The 22151-nt window shown below is 43.2% G+C and overlaps 1 protein-coding gene across 1 annotated transcript in view; it reads right to left on the bottom strand.

Annotated features, from left to right (window-relative positions):
- The window catches only part of LOC111143551 (lactase), a 50840-nt gene extending 34015 nt beyond the window's left edge, over positions 1-16825 (bottom strand). The window contains exons 1-4 of the mRNA XM_022497380.1: positions 16189-16825; positions 8526-8605; positions 5626-5709; positions 907-1009 (exon numbers count right to left, since the gene is read on the bottom strand). Of these exons, the coding sequence (XP_022353088.1) occupies positions 907-1009; positions 5626-5709; positions 8526-8605; positions 16189-16825 (904 nt within the window). The remainder of the gene's footprint in view (positions 1-906; positions 1010-5625; positions 5710-8525; positions 8606-16188) is intronic.
- Positions 16826-22151: the final 5326 nt, after the last annotated feature.

Raw genomic sequence — 22151 nt, 5'->3', positions numbered from 1 at the left:
GTCAATGGGAGCTAAGGGACCAAGAATACAAAGGCAAGGGACACTAAGCCCATCTGGGGAGAACTCTCAGACCAGCCCTCTTCTGGTCCCTCCTCTTATTGGAACCTCAGACTTTTAAAACTGCTACTTCCCAAGCCAGTGCACCAAATGTCACTCAAAACCTCACCAGCAAAAGCAGAACCTTCTTACACTGTTGGTGGGAATGCAAACTGGCATAGCCACTCTGGAAAACAGTAGGGAGTTTCCTCAAAAATTTAAAAATAGAGCTACCCTACAATCTAGCATTGGCACTAGTAGGTATTTACATGAAGGATACAAAAGCAGTGATTTGAAGGGGCACATGCACCCCAATGTTTATAGCAGCATTATGAACAACAGCCAAATTACGGAAAGAGCCCAAATATCCATCAACTGGTGAATGCATAAAGAAGATGTGGTGTATATACAATAGAGTAATATATAGCCATCAAAAAGAATGAAATCTTGTCATTGGCAACAACATGGCTAGAACTAGAGTACATTATGCTAAATAAAATAGGTCAGAGAAAGACAAATACCATAGGATTTCACTCAGGCAGAATTTAAGAATTCTGTTCATCTGCTATGATGAACATAGCAGAAGGGAAAGAAAAATAAGATAAAAACAGAGAGAGAGGCAAACCATGAGACTCTTACCTACAGAGAACAAACTGAGGATTGATGGAGGGAGGTGGGTGGAGGATGGACTAAACGGGTGATGGACATTAGGGAGGGCACTAGTTGTGATGAGCTCCGGATGTTCTAGGTAAGTGATGAATCACTCGATTCTACTCCTGAAACCAATACTGCACTGTATGTTAACTATCTTGAATTGAAATAAAAACTTGGAAGGACAAAAACAAGCCTCTCCAGCAACAGTCCACTCACCCTCGAGAAGGCTAAAGAGCAGCCTGGTTGAATTCTTCCTGGTGGAAGGACAGTCTTGGAATCTCAGATTGAAGATAAAAATTTTCACTTTTGACTCAATAGTCTGAAAAAGATCAAAGCCAGCAAGTGAACGGGAGCTGTCTAGAGTAAGTCTTTTGATAACAGGGATAGAGCTTCAAGATGAGAAACTATAAACACCCTGGTTCGAGAAACGTTCTCCAGCCAGGTCAATTAGTGATGGGAGCAGACCCTAGACCCTGAGGGAGAACAGTCGACACTTTTCAGTAACATCAGCCACTCTCCCCATTGACCCCCGGCCAAGAGACAGGTTCAACATGCTTACAAGCCTCCTCCTAGAACCCAGCCCTGTGTTGGGACCAGGATCAAGGCCAACCACTCACGTTAGGGGCCTTTGTTATGACAAGAAGCTTAATCAGGTGCCACCATAACAGTATTTATGAATGTCTGGGGTTTGTGTCAGAGCAATCTGGCTTGACGGGTACCTGGGTGGCTCAGTCAGTTAAGTGTCCCACTCTTGATCTCAGCTCAGGTCTTGATCTTAGGGTCATGAGTTAAAAACAACAACAGCAACAACAAAGAAACGCCTAATCTGGTTTGATAAGGGGAAGGTAGGTGATAGATGGAACACAATTAGCCATGAGTCAATAGATTTTGAAGTTGGGGATGGCTTCATGACACTCTCCTGTCTATGTTTGGATATATTTGACATTTCCCATGATAAAAAGCTAAAAGAAGAGGTCTTCATTCAAAAGGAGCAGATGTGACTTTTCTCTCATTTCTAGGCCATTTCACTATGGAAGGAAACATTTGAAGGTTGGTGTAAGGGCCTACTTAGCCAGAGGGAGCCATTTTGTTGTTTATGCAGTAAACTTAGATTGACCGTGCCCCTCCCAGAGGAACTTACTTAAAAGCAAGTCCAGGAAACCAGTCCCAGGTAGCAAAGCCCAGATACAAGGGCAGGTCAGGCCAGGTGGAGACATCCAATCAGTGGGGCCCACATACGGTCTCCCTAGCTACGAAGGTGAGTGGGCCCCACCTTTTGGGTGCAAATTCTGACCAAGGTGATAGGCTAGTTCAAATATCTACTAGGGTAAATTGAAATTCAACTGGCCACCCGTGTGTGACCTAGCATGACTGTGCAGTTTTCTCTGAGTGTTGCAATCTCATTGCCGCCTGTGTGTGGCCAGGCTCAACGACATGGCCTTTGCTCTATAAAAGTCAGTCTGCGGGGCGCCTGGGTGGCTCAGTGGGTTGAGCCACTGCCTTCGGCTCAGGTCATGATCCCAGGTCCTGGGTTCAAGCCCCACATCAGGCTTTCTGCTCAGCAGGGAGCCTGCTTCCTCCTCTCTCTCTGCCTGCCTCTCTGCCTACTTGTGATTTCTATCTGTCAAATAAATAAATAAAATCTTTAAAAAAAAAAAAGTCAGTCTGTGAGGCTGGAAATCATCGCCTCTTCGTAAGAGATGGCCCCGGTTTGATTCTTGATGATTGGTGCGAAATAAAGCTTTGCTTGACCTTCGCTTTGTATCAGTCTCGCTCCTTTGATCACGGACCCATTATTGGGGGACCTATCTGTTGGCATACCGCTTGACTTCACCTTAAATAACCTTTTTTGGGGAGGCTGGCTTTGGTCATTTTCCCCACACCAAGTTTTCCCTCCTCGGAGGAGTTCAAGGTCACTGAGAGATACCAACACAACCACTTCCAAAGAAGGTGCGCATGTTATTTTCTGAGTCACCTGCAACAGCGTCCCTTCTTCATAGATAAGGGGTCTTCAGCTTGGCGAAGCTAAGTGGCCCAGGACCACAATTAGTGGAGCTGCAGCTCACACAGCCCTTGTCTTTTCCCTGTGCTGGGTCAATGCGGGAAAGCCCAAATATTAAGGAAACAGAGGATTTTCTCTGTCCTTAAAGGTCAATACACAATGGGGGCGGCTTGTACTATCACAGGATGGGAGAGCTGGAGGAGTCTTCTGATGAGCAGAGAATTCCCTGGGAGAGCAGAAACTCTCCTACTAAGAGGATGTGAAAGGCTGCTCACACACCTCCCGCAGAATTCAGAATTCAGAATTTAGACGTGCTGTGGCTCTTTATCGAGATGCTGGCCCTGAGGATGGCCTCCAGCCCAGAGCACCTGCGTGCTGCTGGGAGGAGCAGCGGCTGCTGGACCCTGAGGCTCAGAGAGGGATGTGCATGTGCTCTGGGGAGAGTTGAGGGAAATGGGAAAGGAGAGGGCACCTGCTCCCCGCTGCTCTGCATTCAACCCAGAAGGAGGTAGGGGGCCCGTGCTAAGGATGGACGGTAAACACGCGGGGCACGCGGGGAAGGAAGCTGTGGGTGGTGTGATTTGGGTTCCTGGGTGAGAACTCAGCTATTCTTCCTGTGCCGGGGGGCTAAGTGTGTGGGAACACTACAGGCTTGTAACCAACGACCATGGAGAGGGCCGGTCTCCTCTGCAGCTCAGTTCTGTCCTCATAGCTGGAAATCTGAGTAGCCATCCGGAATCTCTGAGCTGCATCTGAGCTGTCAAGGGCAACATGTGGAATTTAATTCCTACCTAAGGAAATAAAAGGAACAAAGAATTGCCGCAGGGCAAAACCAAGGGCAGCCGAGTTTGTCCAAGTCAGGTTTTACCGTTCGGCTGGTCAGTTGTTGACTCAGTGTTACGGCTCTAGCCAGGCACTGGTGAGGGCAGGTCTTCTTGAAAATGTTTTGATATAAAGAGGGAAACCCTGTAAACCACATTCTCAAGCAGAAATGAAGCCCAAGCAATGTTGCTAGGCTCTCTAAAGCATGCTACGTCTGCATAAGCCAGACAGTTTTAAAACGTCAGTGTGGTCTGAATCCATTCACTGAGCAACAAGCTCTGGCCGAATTCCTTAAGGAAGACAAAAGACAGGTTTAGTTATCACAGGGATCGGAAGGCTTCGAAGATGCTCCGTAAGCGGCCCTGAAGGACCAGAAATCTGGCTAGCAAGCCCACCAGGGCACATTCTGGGTCAAGGCAATTCGGGTTCAGGAGGGAAGACAGTTACAAAAATAACTAAAATTATATGTGATTTTCAAAAACGCCACCCTCACTATAATGTTCCCAACAACCTGGAATTATTTTTGTTTTGTAGAGGCAGTGTGGTGTCATGAGAATGCCTGCTTCCAATCCCAGCTCTGCTCCCTACCTCGTGTCTGACCTTGGTTAGGTTTCTTACAGGTTGGGGTTGGCTGTAGTGGGGGGGGGGCGGATATTGTGAGCACCAAGTATCCCACCCAGAGCTGGGCATACAGCGGGCACGAAAACCACAGCGATTATTACTCAAATGTCTTGCAAATGCATCTGCTGTCTTTGATTATGAGATCATATTCCTTGTAGGTAATCAAAGCAGTGGTGCCTGCAAGAGGTGGCAGGAAAATCCAGAGACAAGAGGTAGGAAGGATGCTAATCCATCCATTTCCAGCTTCCGGCCTCAGGTCAAATGGAGATCCCACCCAGCTGCTGCACTGAGGGTTTCACACTGATGAACTTGGCCTCTCAACTGATAATTCCTCTAACAATCCACCTGGCTTGGCAGTGGGGATGTTGGGATTCAAAACTAGGAGACACAGGGCGGAAAGCAGAGGGGAGCGGCTCTGTGCCCACCCCAGCAGGAGCAAGAGGAAGGCATGGGTGAATGCTGGTGGCCAGACATCCCCAGAGAGGCCTCTGAGAAGGTAGCTATTCAGGGCTAAGTGTGGAAATACTGCTAGGACTCGGAAGGTACAATCCGTTTTACCCTATCAGGAGGTGGGGGGCGGGGGGAGACAGTCAGGACTCCTGGGAATTTGGAATTTGTCTTCCACAGGAAGTTGCTCAGCAGTGACCAAGCATAGGGGAGAAAGCTAACACGTAGGTAGGTGGCAATCAACACACTTTCTCTAACTAGTCACAATCATTATACTCAAGGAAAACAATCCTGGGAACAGGAAGAAAGGGCCTGAGGTTACAGGAAGGTTCTTATGGCTGGCATCTGATTTAGCAGACCTGGGTGTGAAAAGTCTTTTCTTTTTTCTTTTCAGTTGTGAAATACATATACAATTTACTATCGTAACCATTTTCACACGTATAGTTCAATGGCATTAAGTCCACTCACGCTGTTGGGTAACCATGGCCACCATCCATGAAATGCCTTTTTAAATCTTAGAAAGAATACTGGAATTTTATTTTATTTTATTTTATTTTATTTTTAAAGATTTTTATTTATTTATTTGACAGAGAGAGATCACAAGCAGGCAGAAAGGCAGGCAGAGAGAGAGGAGGAAGCAGGCTCTCTGCTGAGCAGAGAGCCCGATGCGGGGCTCAATCCCAGGACCCTGAGATCATGACCTGAGCCGAAGGCAGCGGCTTAACCCGCTGAGCCACCCAGGCGCCCCAGAATACTGGAATTTTAATTCTTAGATTTCAACACAAGAGATCATGTAAATATTTACCTTAACAAGATAAATCCCTTTATCCTTTACTGGGAAGATTGCCAACCTCCGACTGCACCCCCTCCAACCCCTCCATGTTCTCCAGCAATGCGGCAAGGGAGATCTCCCTGGTGCAGCTCTGCCTTTCTGCCAGCTGTGGGGGCAAGCTCAGTTTGCCCATTAGCTGGGCATTAAATGTCTAATATGCTGCTGGGAACTGTCTCCATTCATCATCAATATGAGAAATGGCTCAAATTACCTGCAGTTTACTCAGCTTCTGTGGCAAACTCGCCTCACTTTGGCATTCATAAGACAAATCAAGGGAGAGGAAATCGACAGCGCCCTAGAAATAAGTAAATAGGGTCATTAGAACGTAAGCAATTTCAAGGCAAACTGCTATTCAGAAATATCCCTTTTTCTTGCTCCTTTTCCTAAATGGATACTCTCTGAAGGGAGATTTTCCAAGGGACAAGCAGGCAGAGGACAAGTGGGGACAGAATGAGTGCATGTGGGATGCGCTTGCCTGTTTTGGGGAATACATCACCAGGTGCTCAGCAAAGTGCTTGGAGCACAGTAAGTGCTCGATCAATGTATATGATTAAATGGGTGGATGAATGAAATGCGTTGTGCCAGAAATGGTGGCTTCCCACCAAACAGGTGAGCACTAAGGGAGCCAGGCCAGAGCCACCCTGGTCAGCACCCTCCTCCTAGCCCTCCCATTTTGCTGAGATGGAGAGAGTGGAGCCCTCAGACACCAACAGAACCCTCAGGGATCTCTCCAGACCCTACTGGGATTTGGGGTTTCATTTTAATTGTAGGCTATAGACACTGGCTACCATCAGGCCACAGTCTCAAGTCCGCCCCAGTGGACCCTAGCTGGGCCCAGAGTCTTATCAGAGAATACAGCTCTCACAGTCCTGGCCATACCCTCCAGAACGGTCTCTGGCCTCCATACATTCTAAGAACTTCAGATTTGCAGAGTCTAAACCCACTGAGATACCACTGGGCTTCCCTCTCTGCCTTTCTCATAAGCCATTCTATCCTTATCAGGACTAGATATCACCCTGCAGAGATGATATGTTCCCTCAGGACAAAGACCCCGATAATGACAATGGCTTCGGATGACAACCAAGTGCCTGTGGACCTTCGGTAACTGACTCACCAGGGTTTCCCTGTGGCTTTCCTAATCAAGTCATCATCAGTTTTCACCAAACAGCCCATGCCTTGCTCCGCTTTGCTTAGTACCACTCCAACCCTTCTCTCCCCACCTCCAGCTCTGACTTTCCTCTGTTGATTGTGTGCGACACCCAGTCATTGAGTTTCTCCTCTGAAATCACTGTGCTCAGTGCAGTGGTTGAGGACTCACATTTAAAGAGGCGTAAGAATCACAAAAGCTTACAAATTAATAGGGAGTGTTAGCAAGTGCGCAAAGGACATGAAAAAACACAAAGAGTTAGAAACATGATAAGCAAAGTCCACCTCAGAGGTTGTCAAATTCACTTGGGAACTGGGGAAACCTATGAAGACCCAGGACCGTCCCTCCACATTCAGCCGGGGCCCTTACATGCTTTACTGGCTCTCCAGGTGATTCTGATACACAAGGCTTGGGAAGTGCTGGTCTAAACAAAAGGCTAAGTGTTCCAAGTGGAGAGAGAGCACATCAGGTGGAGCAAGGGAGTAGGACTAAATGAGCCCTCCCAATGGAGAGCATATGCACATGTACATTGTAAACGGGTAGAATTTTGCTGGAAGAGATTTGAGCAAGGCTGGGATAGGAAGGTCACACGAGCGCACATGCAAGAGGACAGGAAGAAAGCCTAGCATACACGCTGGGGAAAACAGGAGGGGAGACCTGAGAGAGAGAGAGCAAGACAGCCCGAGCGAGCCACACTCTGGAAGGCCCTGAGCAATTTGCACCGATTCCTGCAACCTGTGGCAAAATGCACTTAACATAAAATTTAGCAAGTTCAGGGGCATTAGTGCATTCACATTGTTGAGACACCGTCACCACCATCCACGAAGCACTTTTTAAAATCTCAGAGTGAGCCCTGAGTGTAGCTTCCCAGGAGAAAACTGATAAAAAACGATTAAAAAACTGTGCACTCAGAAATTCCAGAAGCCCTGGGTGTCACTGATTGGAGCAAAGAGACCAGTTCAAAGAGACCAGTTCATAGGCTATTGCTCAACAAGCACTTTTCTGATCAGCACTTTGGTCTTCTGAGTTCATAACTGATAGCGGTTATTACCCCGTGTAAATTAATTTAGATGGCATTCTGGCCATCCAGTCAGCCTCGGAGCTGGTTATTCAGAATCTTATCATACCTGGATTTTAAGTTCCTGAGCTGGTAAATCTGAGGACCGGACCCTGACCCATGGAGCCTGCATCATCACACAGACACTGGTGTCTGTCATATGGCCCCGTGCTATCTACATTGCACCCTGTCAAATGCCACAGAACTACAGAAATCAGCTATTTTTTCTGGTGACTTTCCGTACTGCCCAGCTACCAAGCTTACAGGAGCCAAGGCTGTTTAATTCTCAGATTTTTTTAAAAACTTTTTAAAACTGTAGTTAAAAAGTTATGTTTAGAGGAGGCAGGAACCAACATGGGACTCCAGGGAGCACATTATTTAAAAAACAAAACAAAACCCTTTACTCTTCCTTGTATCTGTTTGCTACAAACTGGCCTCTCCTCTAAGAAGCTATTTTGGACTCTTAATTAAAAAAAATCAGAGCAGGGTGCCTGGGTGGCTCAGTGGGTTAAAGCCTCTGCCTTCAGCTCAGGTCATGACCCCAGAGTCCTGGGATAGGTCCTGGGATGGAGCCCCGCATCCCCCCCTCCCTCTGCTCAGCGGGGAGCCTGCTTCCCTTTCTCTCTCTGCCTGCCTCTCTGCCTACTTGTGATCTCTGTGAAATAAATAAATAAAAGCTTAAAAAAAATCAGCAAACAGAGGTGTTGGACTTTTTTGTATAGGCAAGAGCTGGGACTGCAACAAATGAGATTTTGTTTGTAAACATGAATCTAGAGAATGGACCACACTCAGAAGAGGCACTTTTAAAAATGTCAAGCCAACAGACGAAAACTTCTCTTGCGCTCTAAAATTAAAATCCCAACTTTCCTCAGAGGTTACAAATGCTCTTTTGGGGGGCTGTCATCACCTTGGCAAGCGAAGATGTGGATGGTTCCAGCAGGAGCTCCAAGACGGCGTCAGCGTGCAGGACCACAGAGAGCTTTCCACCTAAAACCAACCAGAAGAATCCGCTGCAGGCGAGTGAGGCCGGACGCTGGGACCATGGAAGCTGCGTGGGGTCTCCTTTCCTGTTCTTTAAAAAGAATCTGGCACCTGGGTGGCTCAGTCAGTGAAACGTCTGTCTTTTGCTCAGGTCATGATCCTGGGGTCTCAGGACTGAGCCCCGTGTGGGACTCCCTGCTTAGTGGGGAGCCTGCTTCTCCGTCTCCCTCTGCTACTACTCCTGCTTGGGCTCTCTCTCTCTGTGTGTCAAGTAAAATAAGTAAAACCTTTAAAAAAGGATGGGGGGAGATTTCTGAAGAAAATCACTTACATGACTTAGCCTTGCTGATTTTGGATAAGAAGGTGGCTTTAAAAACAGCAAAGTCCCCTTAAAGAATGTTTCTTCTAAAACGGGACCCTGAAACGCAAGACACCTCTACGTCTTTTAGAAAATAATATCAGTGACCACGCCCTGCCCCTTCACAGTGTAGAAGGCTGTGAGGGGAGAACTGCTTCCTCACCTTCTGTTTGAAGGCAGGGTGCTCTCTGCAAGCTGCTGTTTCCGGGTCCTCATTCCCTGTACAACAGCCATTCAGCCCCCACTGCGCATGCACGGAGGGGTTAAAAAAATGGAGGAAACGTAAACACCTAAAGCGGGTACCTAAGTGCTTTGATAGTTGATTACTGGTACACGTGTGCGTCTCAATCCTCAGCGTGTTTGTGGGCAGACTGAGCCCTACAGCGAGTGCGCTTTAACGAGTCTCCCAGGTGCTCCTGACTGTAGTCCTCACACTGCCTTTCCAGAAACACGCCACCGCGGAGGCGGGCTTCTTCAGCTGTTCACCTTGCGCGCTAGGACTCCAGCATGCGCCTGAGTCTTTCCCACTGCACTGTGTGCTCGCTGAGAAGCAAAATGTAAAAACCTTTCCTCAATCCCTCCAGATACCACCTTCAACACTGGGTGCATAGCAGACGTCGGGGTTTGGAACCACTGAGCAAAAACTGAATAGTACTGGAGTTTGAGAGTTAAACTGTTAGGCTGTCTTCCTGACTTCACTTTTATCCAGATTCTCTACAGGAGGAAGCTGTCCTGAGACAGTGAACCACCACTAACAACTACAAGAGTGCTTGGCTTTGTTTTGTTTTAGTAATCTCTATGCCCAAGATCAAGAGTCCCTGGCTTTTCAAACTGAGCCACCCACGTGCCCCTAAATGGGCTTTACTTTGATAAACATGATAGAACTTTGAAATCTTCTGAGTAGGGAATATCACTTAGAGACATTCAGTCCTCGTTCTGATAAGATAGAATTATTATCTAGTTACTTAGTGATTGTGCCTGATGGGTCCCTTTCCTTTGCACAGATATCCATGCTTTCATTCTTCATCACATCAGCGCACATGGAATGTACAGTTTGTGTTGAACATTTTAAAATGTACAGCTTAGTGTCATCTCTAGACCAATAAATGAAACAAGAGTAGTACAGTTAATCATTTTTATTTGACTCTGCAAGCTGCTTTTAGAATTAGAGTGAACAAATGTACTTGACGTTCCAGAAATTCTTACATCATACAAAATAATCAAACTTCCCCACCATGGTTGCCAAGCTATTCCCAGTGCTAGCAGTTATACCTTCTAATATACTGCAAAATGCAGATTGCTCAAAACCAGATTCTCACTCTGAGCTTGCAGTTTATGTTTTGTATGGGACTGAGGAGGGGGTAATTACTCTGCTTTAGGATAATTTATCCTGCAATTTTTGTTGGATGTAATTAAAGATAGGTGTTCATGTATATAGAGCTCAAAATTGGTATTTGCTGTGGGTTGAGAATACACCTGTGTATAAAATCACTGCATAGCATCGTGTAAGTTCATGTTCCTTCTAGGTATTGCTAGACCTCACTAAAGGATAAGCTCACCTGTTTCCACCACAAACGGGAGTCATTCCACTAAAAACCATTGTAGTCTTTTATAGAAAATAACCCCTTTCCTTTTGCTCCTTCCACCCTTGCCTCAAATGAGCCAATAAAAGTAATCTGGCCAATATTGAACTGCCAATATTAATGCTTCAAGTTACTACTGCTGTGTTGGGAGGCTGGTATTACTAGTGTTATCCAGGGTTGTGTCCTACTGTTGTACAAGTGGGGGATGCTGTGTGCAATTCCACTCTTCCCATGAGAGGCAAGTTCCCACTCTCCCCAACCTCCATTTCTGCCAAGAATCCTCTCTTCTATTGAATCCTCCCCAGTGGCAGCACAGTGAACACATAAATGCAAGGTTTATAATAATGAATATAGAAAGATTAGAAAATAATTTTTTAAAAATTGGTAAAACATATATAACATAAAATTTACCATTAAGTTTTTTTTTTTTTAAGATTTTGTTTATTTATTTGACAGAGATCACAAGCAGGCAGAGAGAGAGGAAGGGAAGCAGGCTCCCCGCTGAGCAGATACCCCGACACGGCTCGGACCCAGGACCCCAGGATCATGACCTGAGCCAAAGGCAGTAATTTAATTGACTGAACCACCCAGGCACCCGAAAAATAACTTTTTTCTTTAAAGATTTTATTTATTTGAGAGCAAGGGAGAGCGAGCAAGCAGGAGCTGGGGCAGAGGGAGAGGGAGAAGTAGACTCCCTGCTGAGCGAGGAAACTGATCCAGGGCTTGATTCCAGGATGCTGGGATCATGACCTCAGCTGAGGGCAGATGCTTAGCCAACAGAACTAGCCAGTTGCCCCTAGAAAAGATCTTACAAAAACTACTTATTAGAGAGAGCATAACTCAGGCACCTGGTTGGCTGAGTCGGTAGAGCATCCAACTCTTTTTTTTTAAACTTTTTTAAAAAAAGATTTTATTTATTCATTTGAGAGAGTGAGAGAGCACAAGCAGGACAGGTAGAGGGAGAGGGAGAAGCAGACTCCCCACTGAGCTGGAAGCCCAATGTGGGGCTCAATCCCAGGACCCCGAGATCATGACCCTACTAGAAAACAGACGTTTAACCATCTGAGCAATCCAAGCACTCAGAGCATCCAAATCTTGGTCTCAGAGTAGTGAGTTTAAGCCCCACATTGGGCATGGAGCCTACTTACAAAAAATAGAAAGAAAAAAAAAAGGTTGGAGCATAACTCCCAAATCGTTAAGTGTGAACTGTGTATGGTGACTCCTTTCCAAAGAATGCAGTATGGAAAGGAGGAAAAAAGAGTAACCTTACCCTAGAGACACCTGACAAATACAATCTCAATTATGTGATCAGAGTCAACATCAACAGTATAAATCATGTTGATGGTATGTACCCTTGATATGATATGATGAAAATAGCACTTTATTCTGTAATCTTCCTTCCTAAAACTCATAATCTCAGCCTTATCCATGATAGAAACATTCAACAAATCCCAATAGAGGTAGTCCCAAAAGACCACATTTTGTATTATTCCATTCATATGAAATGTTCAGAACAAGGAAATCTATAGAGACAGCAAGTTAATTAGTGGTTGTTTAGGGCTGAGATGAGAGAAGGCAATGGAGATAGTAGGATGATAGTTGGAACCCCATACTGGGTACAGAAACTACTTAAAAATAAAACCTTTAAAGTATACAGTTTGGGGCGCCTGGGTGGCTCAGTGGGTTAAACCTCTGCCTTCGGCTAGGGTCATGATCTCAGGGTCCTGGGATCGAGTCCCGCATCGGGCTCTCTGCTCAGCAGGGAGCCTGCTTCCTCCTCTCTCTCTCTGCCTGCCTCTCTGCCCACTTGTGATCTCTCTCTGTCAAATAAATAAATAAAATCTTTTTAAAAAAAGTATACAGTTCAATGGTTTTTAGTATAGTCACAAAGTTGTACAATCATAGTCACTATTTCTTTTTTTTAAAGATTTTATTTATTTATTTGCGAAAGAGAGAATGAGACTGAGCGAGCACTAGAGGGGGAAGGGTCAGAGGGAGAAGCAGACTCCGTGCTGAGCAGGGAGTCCGATGTAGGACTCGATCCCCTGACTCCATCATGACCGGAGCCGAAGGCAGTCACTTAACCAACTGAGCCACCCAGGTACCTCTAATCTAAAGCAGTTTCATCACCAAAAAAGAAATTTCTTATCCATTAGCAGTCACTTTCCATTTTCTCTTCTAGCCCTAGACATTGCTATAATACTGTAGCATCTCTATGCCTAGTCTGGAGATTGAATATAAATGAAATCATATCAGTATGTGGTCTTCTCCGACTAGCTGCTTTCACTTAGCTTCATGTCTTCAAGGTACACCTGTGTTGTGCCACATATCATTCCTTTTTGGGTATTATGTATACACCACATGTTGTTTATCCATCAGTTGAGGGACAGTAGGGTTGTTTCCACTTTGGGTTATTATGAAAAATGCTGCTATGAATGTTTGTGGTAAGTTTTCTCCCAGGCATTTGTTTTCATTGCTCTTGGACATATACCTAGGAGACAAATCATTGAGTCATAGGGTAACTCTGAAGTTTATCTGTTCAAGAAACTGCCAGACTGTTTTCCAAAGCAGCTGCTCCACCATTCATTCCCACCATTCATTCCCATTCAGTGGTGTGGGTTCCAATTTCTCTACCTCATCACCAACACTTCTTTTCGTATGTTTTGTTTTTATTACAGTCATCCTAGTTGATCTAAGGTGGTATTCTATTTTAATAATATTATATTAATACTAGTACATATTAATACTACTATATTAATACTAGTATTAAATACACCATTTAATACTATTTTAATTCTATTGATAGGTCACTCCATGGGTATTTTTTATAGTATTTTGCTTTTTTAAAAAAAAGCCTTCAGTAATCTTTTTATAGTATTTTGCTTTTAACCAACATATTTTATACAATTTTTTGTGTATATTAGGTGATATATTTTACAAAGAACAAAAGGCTATGGGTTTAGACTAAAAAGGGAGAGGAGAATAAGAGAGAGAAAGAAGAAAAACCAGCTCTCTGAATAGGAAGGAGACTGGAAAGAGAATTTATTTTATGTCCTGCATTATAATGGGGTAGAAAATCTAGTGATATTGATGAAACACAAAATGAAGGATGGGAGGAATGAGCATCAGAAGAAAAGGAAAATATGAGCTTATGAAACAGTCTTTAGTAACCTGATTAAGATTTAAAATGGGCTCTGCAAACATTTTAATAACATGTTTATATAGTTTTATAATCAAAATAAGTCTATGGAGTTTGTCTTCAAAACAAGATAGCTTTTCTTCTGTTTGAGATGAACCAAGTTCAGTCTTGCCTTCTTTCGAAGTTCATTTACCCACTGCTTCTTCAATAGAATTACAGCCAACAAACATTTACTTGCTCACCCTCTCCAAGGAGGGTTCCTTCTTCTTTCCAAAGACTCCAGTTTCAAGTTCAGCCTCTCCCATCTCCCATCCACTACTCCCAGCTCACTAAACTGACTGCTGGGCTCGTCGCTGTCCCCCTGCAGGGGCTCTTCTCTCTGCCTGGAATCCTCTTCTCCTATCCATTTGCTTGCTGCCTCCCTTGCTGTCCTCTCTGAGGACAACCCTCCCGACACCCCTATCTGAAATGGCCCTGTTCACACTCATACTCTTTCTTCTCTTGCCCTGCTTTCATTCTTAACATAGAAAAAAAGAGTTTGATCTCTTTATAATCAAATACATGCAAATGAAGCATATAAGGAGAGAGTAATTTTCAGCTGTCAAATTACCAATAACAGAAATGATTATATCATTGAAAACAGGCTGAATAGGGTCAGAGCAGTTTTCTAGCTATTGGTATATACTATTAAAACTTTTCTGGAATTTAGCAACATGCTTTAAAGTTCTTAAAGAATGCACGTTTTTTGACCTAGTAATTTCAATTCTAAGAATCAGAAAGAATTAATTGGAAGGTAGGCAAAGGTTTATATATAAGAACATTCATTGTGATATAATTCATAATGGTGAAAATTAAATAAACTTATGTATAAATAATATATATGGGGCGCCTGGGGGGCTCAGTTGGTTAAGCCTTTGCCTTCAGCACAGGTCATGATTCTGGAGTCCCAGGATTGAGGACTTCATTAGTCTTCCTGTGAGCAGAGAGTCTGCTTTTCCCTCTGACCCTCTTCCCTTTTGTTCTCCTTCATATAAATAAATAAAATCTTTAAAGAAATAAATATTTCTCTCATTTATATATATATATATTATTTATTTATTTATTTATTTATTTATTTAAGATTTTATTTATTTATTTGACAGAGAGAGATCACAGTAGACAGAGAGGCAGGCAGAGAGAGAGAGAGAGATGGGAAGCAGGCTCCCTGTTGAGCAGAGAGCCCGATGTGGGACTCGATCCCAGGACCCTGAGATCATGACCTGAGCCGAAGGCAGCGGCTTAACCCACTGAGCCACCCAGGCGCCCCATATTTAATTTATTTTTTAAAAAGATTTTATTTATTTATTTGAGAGAGAGAGAGAGAGTGAGAGAGAGAGTGTGCAAGCTGGGAGGAGAGGGAGAAGAAGGCTCCCTGTTGAACAGGGAGGCCTACTGGGGGCTTGATCCCAGGACTCTGGGATCATAACCTGAGTTTAACTGACTGAGCCACCCAGGTGCCCCATGAGAGAAATAGTTAAAACTCTGATCCATTCATATGATGAGAATCTATAAGAACACTGAAAATCATGCTCTTGGGGTGCCTTAGTGGCTCAGTCGGTTAAGTGTCTGCCTTCAGCTCAGGTCATGATCCCAGCATCCTAGGATCAGGTCCTGCATCAGGATCCTTGCTCCTCGGGGAATCTGCTTCTCCCTCTCCCTCCCACCGCCCCTGTTTGTGCTCTCTCTGACAAATAAATAAATAAAATCTTCTAAAAAACTCATTCTCTCTTTCACTGAATTTTTAGTAAAATGAGAATATACTCATAAAATACCTTAAGTTTAAAAAGTAGTATATACAAATATGCATATATGTTATTTACTACATATACAAATATACATATAGTACATAATAAAAACCAGAAAGCATATATAATCCAAAACTGGTTCTTAAAATTAGAGTACCTCAGATTCACCTAGGAATTTATTAAAATCACACATGTACTGGCCCTGCCCAAACCTACTGAATCAGAACTTGAATCAGAATTAGCTTTGAAGCAGGAATATGGACACTTGCTATTATGTTCTTCTCACCACCTATCAGCATATCACTATTTTATCTGTCCTCTTTGCTGGAATGAAAACTTCAGCTAGAATGCATAACTTGCTTTGCATGAGAAAAAGGGGAGACTGAGGGAGGACAGACAATCTTAAAGCCTTGGAGAGTCCGGAAGGGAGGACTGGAGAAGGAAGGGCAAAAATATACTCTGTGATGGCACGGACTCAAGACTGGGGAAGGAGGGCTTAAGAGATATTTTCAAAGGAAATGCTGGGCACTATCCAGTCTGAGCCACCTCTGCCTCTCTCCATCGGGAAGTTTTCAGTACCATGTTATTTTCTCACTATTGAATACATATGACAATATTATTGAAGGGGAGTGGGAAGAAATGTCAAGTCCTACTGTAAGGAGGGTGGGAGAAGGTGGGTGATGAAGACTGCCAGTGGGTCAGCCATCAGGGTTGTGTGGACTTACCTTTAGAAGCATATTTTTCATGGTAAATCTCATAGGCTCTTCTGTGGGCATCAGTGAGGGTCTGGAGACGTGAAGATCTTGATTCCTGTTGGGGAAGCTCTTTCATCACCTCTTCCAAGTCACTAAACGTGAACCAGATCTGAACCAGGTCCCCAAAGGAGTGGAAGGCGAATGAGGCATAGTCCGCAAAGAGATCAGCAAAGACTTCACTTCTCTGGACTGTGCTGGGAGGGAGCGTCTGGTGATGCAGAACGACCAGGGGCTGAAGCTGTGCAGTCTTGAGGGTCTCAAGGAACTGCTGGTAGCACCGCACGGTTTTGTTGTCTGGATTCTCAGAGCTTCCTGCTGGGAGAAGTTGTGCCCATGGCAGAAATACTTTATAATGGGTGATCCCACTGGCGTGAACACGCCTGAAGTACTCTGGCAGGAAAGCAGGCAGTGGCTGTTGACAAACATCAGTGCTTTCATCCTCTGCTGCAAATTTAGAACCCTGGGTTCCCAATGGACTACTCTGGTACAGCAAGGCATTGGTGAGAGGACCAGCAGCTGAAATGAAGTTTCTGTCGGATTCCCAATCTAATCCCCGGCATGAAAAGCTTAGGAGGACAATAAAGACTGAATTCCAAGCCAGCTCCATTTTCAAGGACCTGTTAGGAAGCATATGGAATCCTTACTTTTATAACAACAGCTAGGTTGTAAAATGCTGAGTGATTGTTGACATTTAATATTTAACTGGGTTATCTATGGTAATGAAATCAGGGTGCAGCTTACCAGCGAAATATCAAAAATTTAAAGACCACAGAGATAACACAAAAACCTCAAACATCTCACATAATTTGTACAGATGAGCCTGGAAAATGTCTGAAAGAAAAGTTCTCCATGTCTTTTTCTTAATTATGAATTATTTTAAAATTCACTTACATAGTAAAACAAAGGTGTGTCCCTTGCAAGCCTTTTCCCCCTTAAAAATATATAAGTAGGGGCACCTGGGTGACTCAGTTGGTTAAGTGTCGGACTCTTGGTTTTGGCCCAGGTCATGATCTTGGGGTCCTGGGATTGAGCCCCACATCGGACTCTGCACTCGGCAGGGAGTCTGCCTGAGATTCTCTCTCTCTCCCTCTGCTGCCCCCCTTCTCTAAGTCAAGGAGAGAAAATCTTTAAAAAAATTATAAAACTTAAAGAAATATTTATAATTAAAAGATGAACACATTGTGTAAAAAATTCAGTTACAGAAACATATGAAAAACCTGCAAATTCCCCTTCCCCAAGCCCCCTTACCTTCCTTAGGTAAGTACTGTCAACACTGCTTCCTTCCAGTTTTCTTTCTTTCTGGAGTTTAATGGTTATTCAGGAGTCAGAATGCCTGAGTTTAAATCTTATCTGGTGAAAGTTACTTAGTTTTTCCATGCCTCTGTTTCCTCATTGGTAACAATGGTGAATAGGTAAGTTGTGAAATGAGATCATTCTTTAGCATCTTTAGAACAATGCAACTCAATGAAAGCTATTACTAAATATATACAAATGCAAATATATGTAAATGTATAACATTTTAAACATATAACTTAAGATATATGCAATTATGCCTTATGTATTGTTCCTCTGATTTCTTCTTTTCCACTTAACAGCTCTTGGAACTCTGTCTATATCAGAATATATAGAAACACTTCTTTTTTTTTTTTTTTTAAAGATTTTTATTTATTTATTTTGAGAGAGAGAGAGAGACAGAGTGAGAGAGAGCATGAGAGGGGAGGTCTGAAGGAGAAGCAGACTCCCCATGGAGCTGGGAGCCCGATGTGAGACTTGATTCCAGGACTCTGGGACCATGACCCGAGCCGAAGGCAGTCGCTTAACCAACTGAGCCACCCAGATGCCAGAAACACTTCTTTTTAACAGATGCATAGCATTCCATATAAGGATGTACCCTAATTGAACCTCTAGCATATAGAACACTGGTTGATTCCTAATTTTATTTTATTTTTATTTTTTAAAAGATTTTCTTTATTTATTTGAGAGAGAGCATGAGTAGGAGAATGGGGGAGCCTACCTGGACAGAGGGAGAGAGAGAAGCAGACTCCCCACTGAGCAGGAAGCCTGATATGGGGCTCTATCCCAGGACCCTGAGATCATGACCTGAGCTGAAGGCAGATGCTTAACCACCCAGGTGCTCCTGATTCCCAATTTTAATGTGTTGCAAATGAATATCTGTATCTATACATCTTTGTCTATACTCATTTCTTTAAGACAGAGTCTTAGAAATTACTCTGGACTCAATGTTAATTATACACATTAGAATTTTGACTGAAGTCCAAATAGTTTTCCAAACAGGCTTCTTCAAATTTAAATCCTACCTAACATTAAAAGGATGCCTAAATCTCTGCTTTGGTATCACCAATTATAAAACTTCATATTTTTGATACTTTGAAACATGAAAATATTATCTCCTTGTTGATTTATCACTTTTCTGCTTAGAGGGGATAGCTAGCTGTTCATGTTATACTGTATACGTGTGGGTTTATTTCTGGGCTATTTTGTTCCATTGACATATGTGTTTTTAGGCCAGTACCATACTATTTTGATTAATGTAGCTATGTAATATAGTTTGAAATCAGGGAGTGTGATCCCTCCAGCTTTGTTTTTCTTTCTCAAGATTGCTTTGGCTAGTCAGGGACTTTTTGGGTTCCATATATATTTTAGAATTGTTTGCTCTATTTGTATGAAAAATGCCATTGGAATTTTGATAGGGATTACATTAAATCCATAGATTGGGTGGTATGGGCATTTAACAATGTCAGTTCTTCCAATTCATGAGCATGGAATATCTTCCCATTTATTTGTGTCTTCCTTAATTTACTTCATCAATGTCTTACAGTTTTCCGTGTACAAGTCTTTCACATCTTTGGTTAAATTTATCCCTACGTATTTTATTCTTGATGCAATTGTGAGATTGTTAATTTCTCTTTCCGGAAAAAAAAATTTTTTTCTCTTTCTGATAGTTCATTGTTAGCATATAGAAATTCAACACGTTTTTGCATATTGATTTTGTATGCTACAACTTCACTGGATTTGTTGATTCCTTCCAACAGTTTTTTTGGTGGAGTCTCTAGAGTTTTCTATATGTAATATCATATCATGTGAAAACAGTGACAGTTTTACATCCTCCTTTTTGATTTGGATTCCTTTTATTTCATTTCCTTGCCTAATTGCTCTGGCTTGGACTTCCAATACTATATTGAATACAAGTGGTGAGAGTGGGCATTCTTACCTCCTTCCTGACCTTAGGTGAAAAGTTTTTAGCTTTTCACCATTTGAATATGATGTTAGCTGTGGCCTTATTATAGATGGTCTTTATTATGTTGAGATACATTCCCTCTAACACCCACTTTGTTGAGTTTTTATCACAAATGGACGTTGAATTTTGTCAAGTGCTTTTTTCTTCATCTACTGAGGTGGTCATATTTTTGTCCTTCATTTTATTAATGTGGAGTATCACATTGATTGATTTGCAGATGTTGAACCACCCTTATATCCTTGGAACAAATCCCACTTGATCATGGTGTATGATCCTTTTAATGTATTTTTTAATTGGGTGTACTAATATTATGGTAAGGACTTTTGTATCAGTGTTCATCAGAGACATTGCCTATAATTTTCTTTTCATTTGATGATCTTGTCTTATCTTGTCTAGGGTAATGCTGGCCTTATAAAACAAGTTTATGTGTTCCCTCCTCTTCTATTTTTTGGAAGAGTTGGAGGGCTGGCATTAATTTTCTTTAAATGTTTGGTAGAACTCACTATTGAATCCATATAATCCTGGACATTATTGATTCAAACTCCTTACTAGTAATTGGTCTGTTCAGATTTCTATTTATGTCTCAGTCTTGGTAGGTTGTGTATTTTTTTTTTAAAGATTTTATTTATTTATTTGACAGACAGAGATCACAAGAAGGCAGAGAGGCAGGCAGAGAGAGAGGTGGAGGCAGGCTCCCCGCGGAGCAGAGAGCCCGATGCGGGGCTCGATCCCAGGACCCTGGGACCATGACCTGAGCCGAAGGCAGAGGCTTAACCCACTGAGCCACCCAGGCACCCCAGGTTGTGTATTTCTAAGGAATTTCTTCTAGGTTGTTCTATTTGTTGGTGTACAATTGCTCACAGTAGTCTCTTACAATCTTTTGTATTTTTTTCTTTCATTCTTTTTTTTTTCTTTATTTGTCAGAGAGAGAGAGAGTGAGAGTGAGCGTGAGCGCACAAGCAGGGGGAGCAGTAGGCAGAGGGAAAAGCAGGCTCCCTGCCAACCAGGGAGCCTGATGCGGGGCTCAATCCCAGGACTCCGGGATCATGACCTGAGCTGCAGGCAGATGCTTAACCGGCTGAATCACCCAGGCATCACACGATCCTTTGTATTTCTGTGCTATCAGTTTTAATGTCCCCCCCTTTCCTTTGGATTTTTTTTTTTTAAAGATTTTATTTATTTATTTGACAGACTGATATCACAAGTAGGCAGAGAGGCAGGCAGAGAGAGAGGAGGAAGCAGGCTCCCTGCCAAGCAGAGAGCCTGATGCAGGGCTGGATCGATCCCAGGACCCTGGAATCATGACCCAAGCCTAAGGCAGAGGCTTTAACCCGCTGAGCCACCCAGGCGCCCCTTTCCTTTGGATTTTGAATCCTATTTTTTTCTTGGTGAGTCTGAGGGTTTGCCTTTTGTTTTCTCTTTTCAAAATCCAGCCGTTTCACTGAGGTTTCCTATTGTCATTTTAGTCTTTATTTCCTTCCTTCTACTAACATTTGTTTTCTAGTTCTTTGAGATGTGAAGTTGGTTTGTTTGAGATCTTTATTTCTGGATGTAGCTTATTTATTCCCATAAAGTTCCCTCTTAGAGGCGCCTGGCCGGCTCAGTTGGAAGAGTGTGTGACTCTTGATCTCCGGGTCATGAATTTGAGCCCCATGTTAGGTGTAGAGATTACTTAAATCAATAAAACAACAAAAAAATAAGTTCCCTCTTTGAACTGCTTTTGCTGCATTCCATAATTTTTTGTATGTTGTATTTCCATTTTCATTTCTAAGTATTTTAGAATTTTTTATTTCTTCTTTGAAATTGGTTGTTTGGTAGCATGTTTAATCTCCACATATTTCTTGATTTCCTAGTTTTTCTTTTTTAAAGTTTTACTTGAGAGAGAAAGATTGAGAGAGCGAGCAGTGGTGGGGGGGTAGGGAGAGAGGGAAAAGCAGACTCCTTGCGGAGCAGGGAGCCCATCATGGGACTCAGTCCCAGGACCCTGGGATCACAACCTGAGTCAAAGGCAGATGTTTACCTGACTGAGCCACCCAGGCGCCCCCATTTTCTTCTGTAATTGATTTCTAGTTTCACACTGTATTATGGTCAGAAAAGATGCTTAATGATTTTAATCTTCTTTTTTTTTTTTTTTTAAAGATTTTACTTATTTGTCAGAGAGAGAGAGAGAGCGAGCACAGGCAGACAGAGTGGCAGGCAGAGGCAGAGGGAGAAGCAGGCTCCCCACAGAACAAGGAGCCCGACGCGGGACTCGATCCCAGGACGCCGGGATCATGACCTGAGCCGAAGGCAGCTGCCCAACCAACTGAGCCACCCAGGCGTCCCGATTTTAATCTTCTTAAATGTATTGACTTATTTTGTTGCATAACATGATCTACCCTGGAGAATGTTCCCTTTGTGCGTAAGAAGAATGTGTGTTATTACTTTTGGATGGACTATCCTGTATATGACTGTTAAGTCCATCTGGTTTAATAGGTCTTTTATTTATTTTTATTTTTTATTTTTTTAAAGATTTTTTATTTATTCATTTGACAGAGAGAGATCACAAGTAGATGGAGAGGCAGGCAGAGAGAGAGAGACAGAGAGGGAAGCAGGCTCCCCGCCGAGCAGAGAGCCTGACGTGGGACTCGATCCCAGGACCCTGAGATCATGACCGGAGCCGAAGGCAGCGGCC

The sequence above is a fragment of the Enhydra lutris genome, unplaced genomic scaffold, assembly GCF_002288905.1.
Source record: "Enhydra lutris kenyoni isolate GAN:26980312 unplaced genomic scaffold, ASM228890v2 scaffoldscaffold1, whole genome shotgun sequence".
Lineage (NCBI taxonomy): Eukaryota > Metazoa > Chordata > Mammalia > Carnivora > Mustelidae > Enhydra > Enhydra lutris.
The sequence above is the reverse complement of the archived record's forward strand: the minus strand, read 5'-3'. Positions and strand labels throughout refer to the sequence as shown.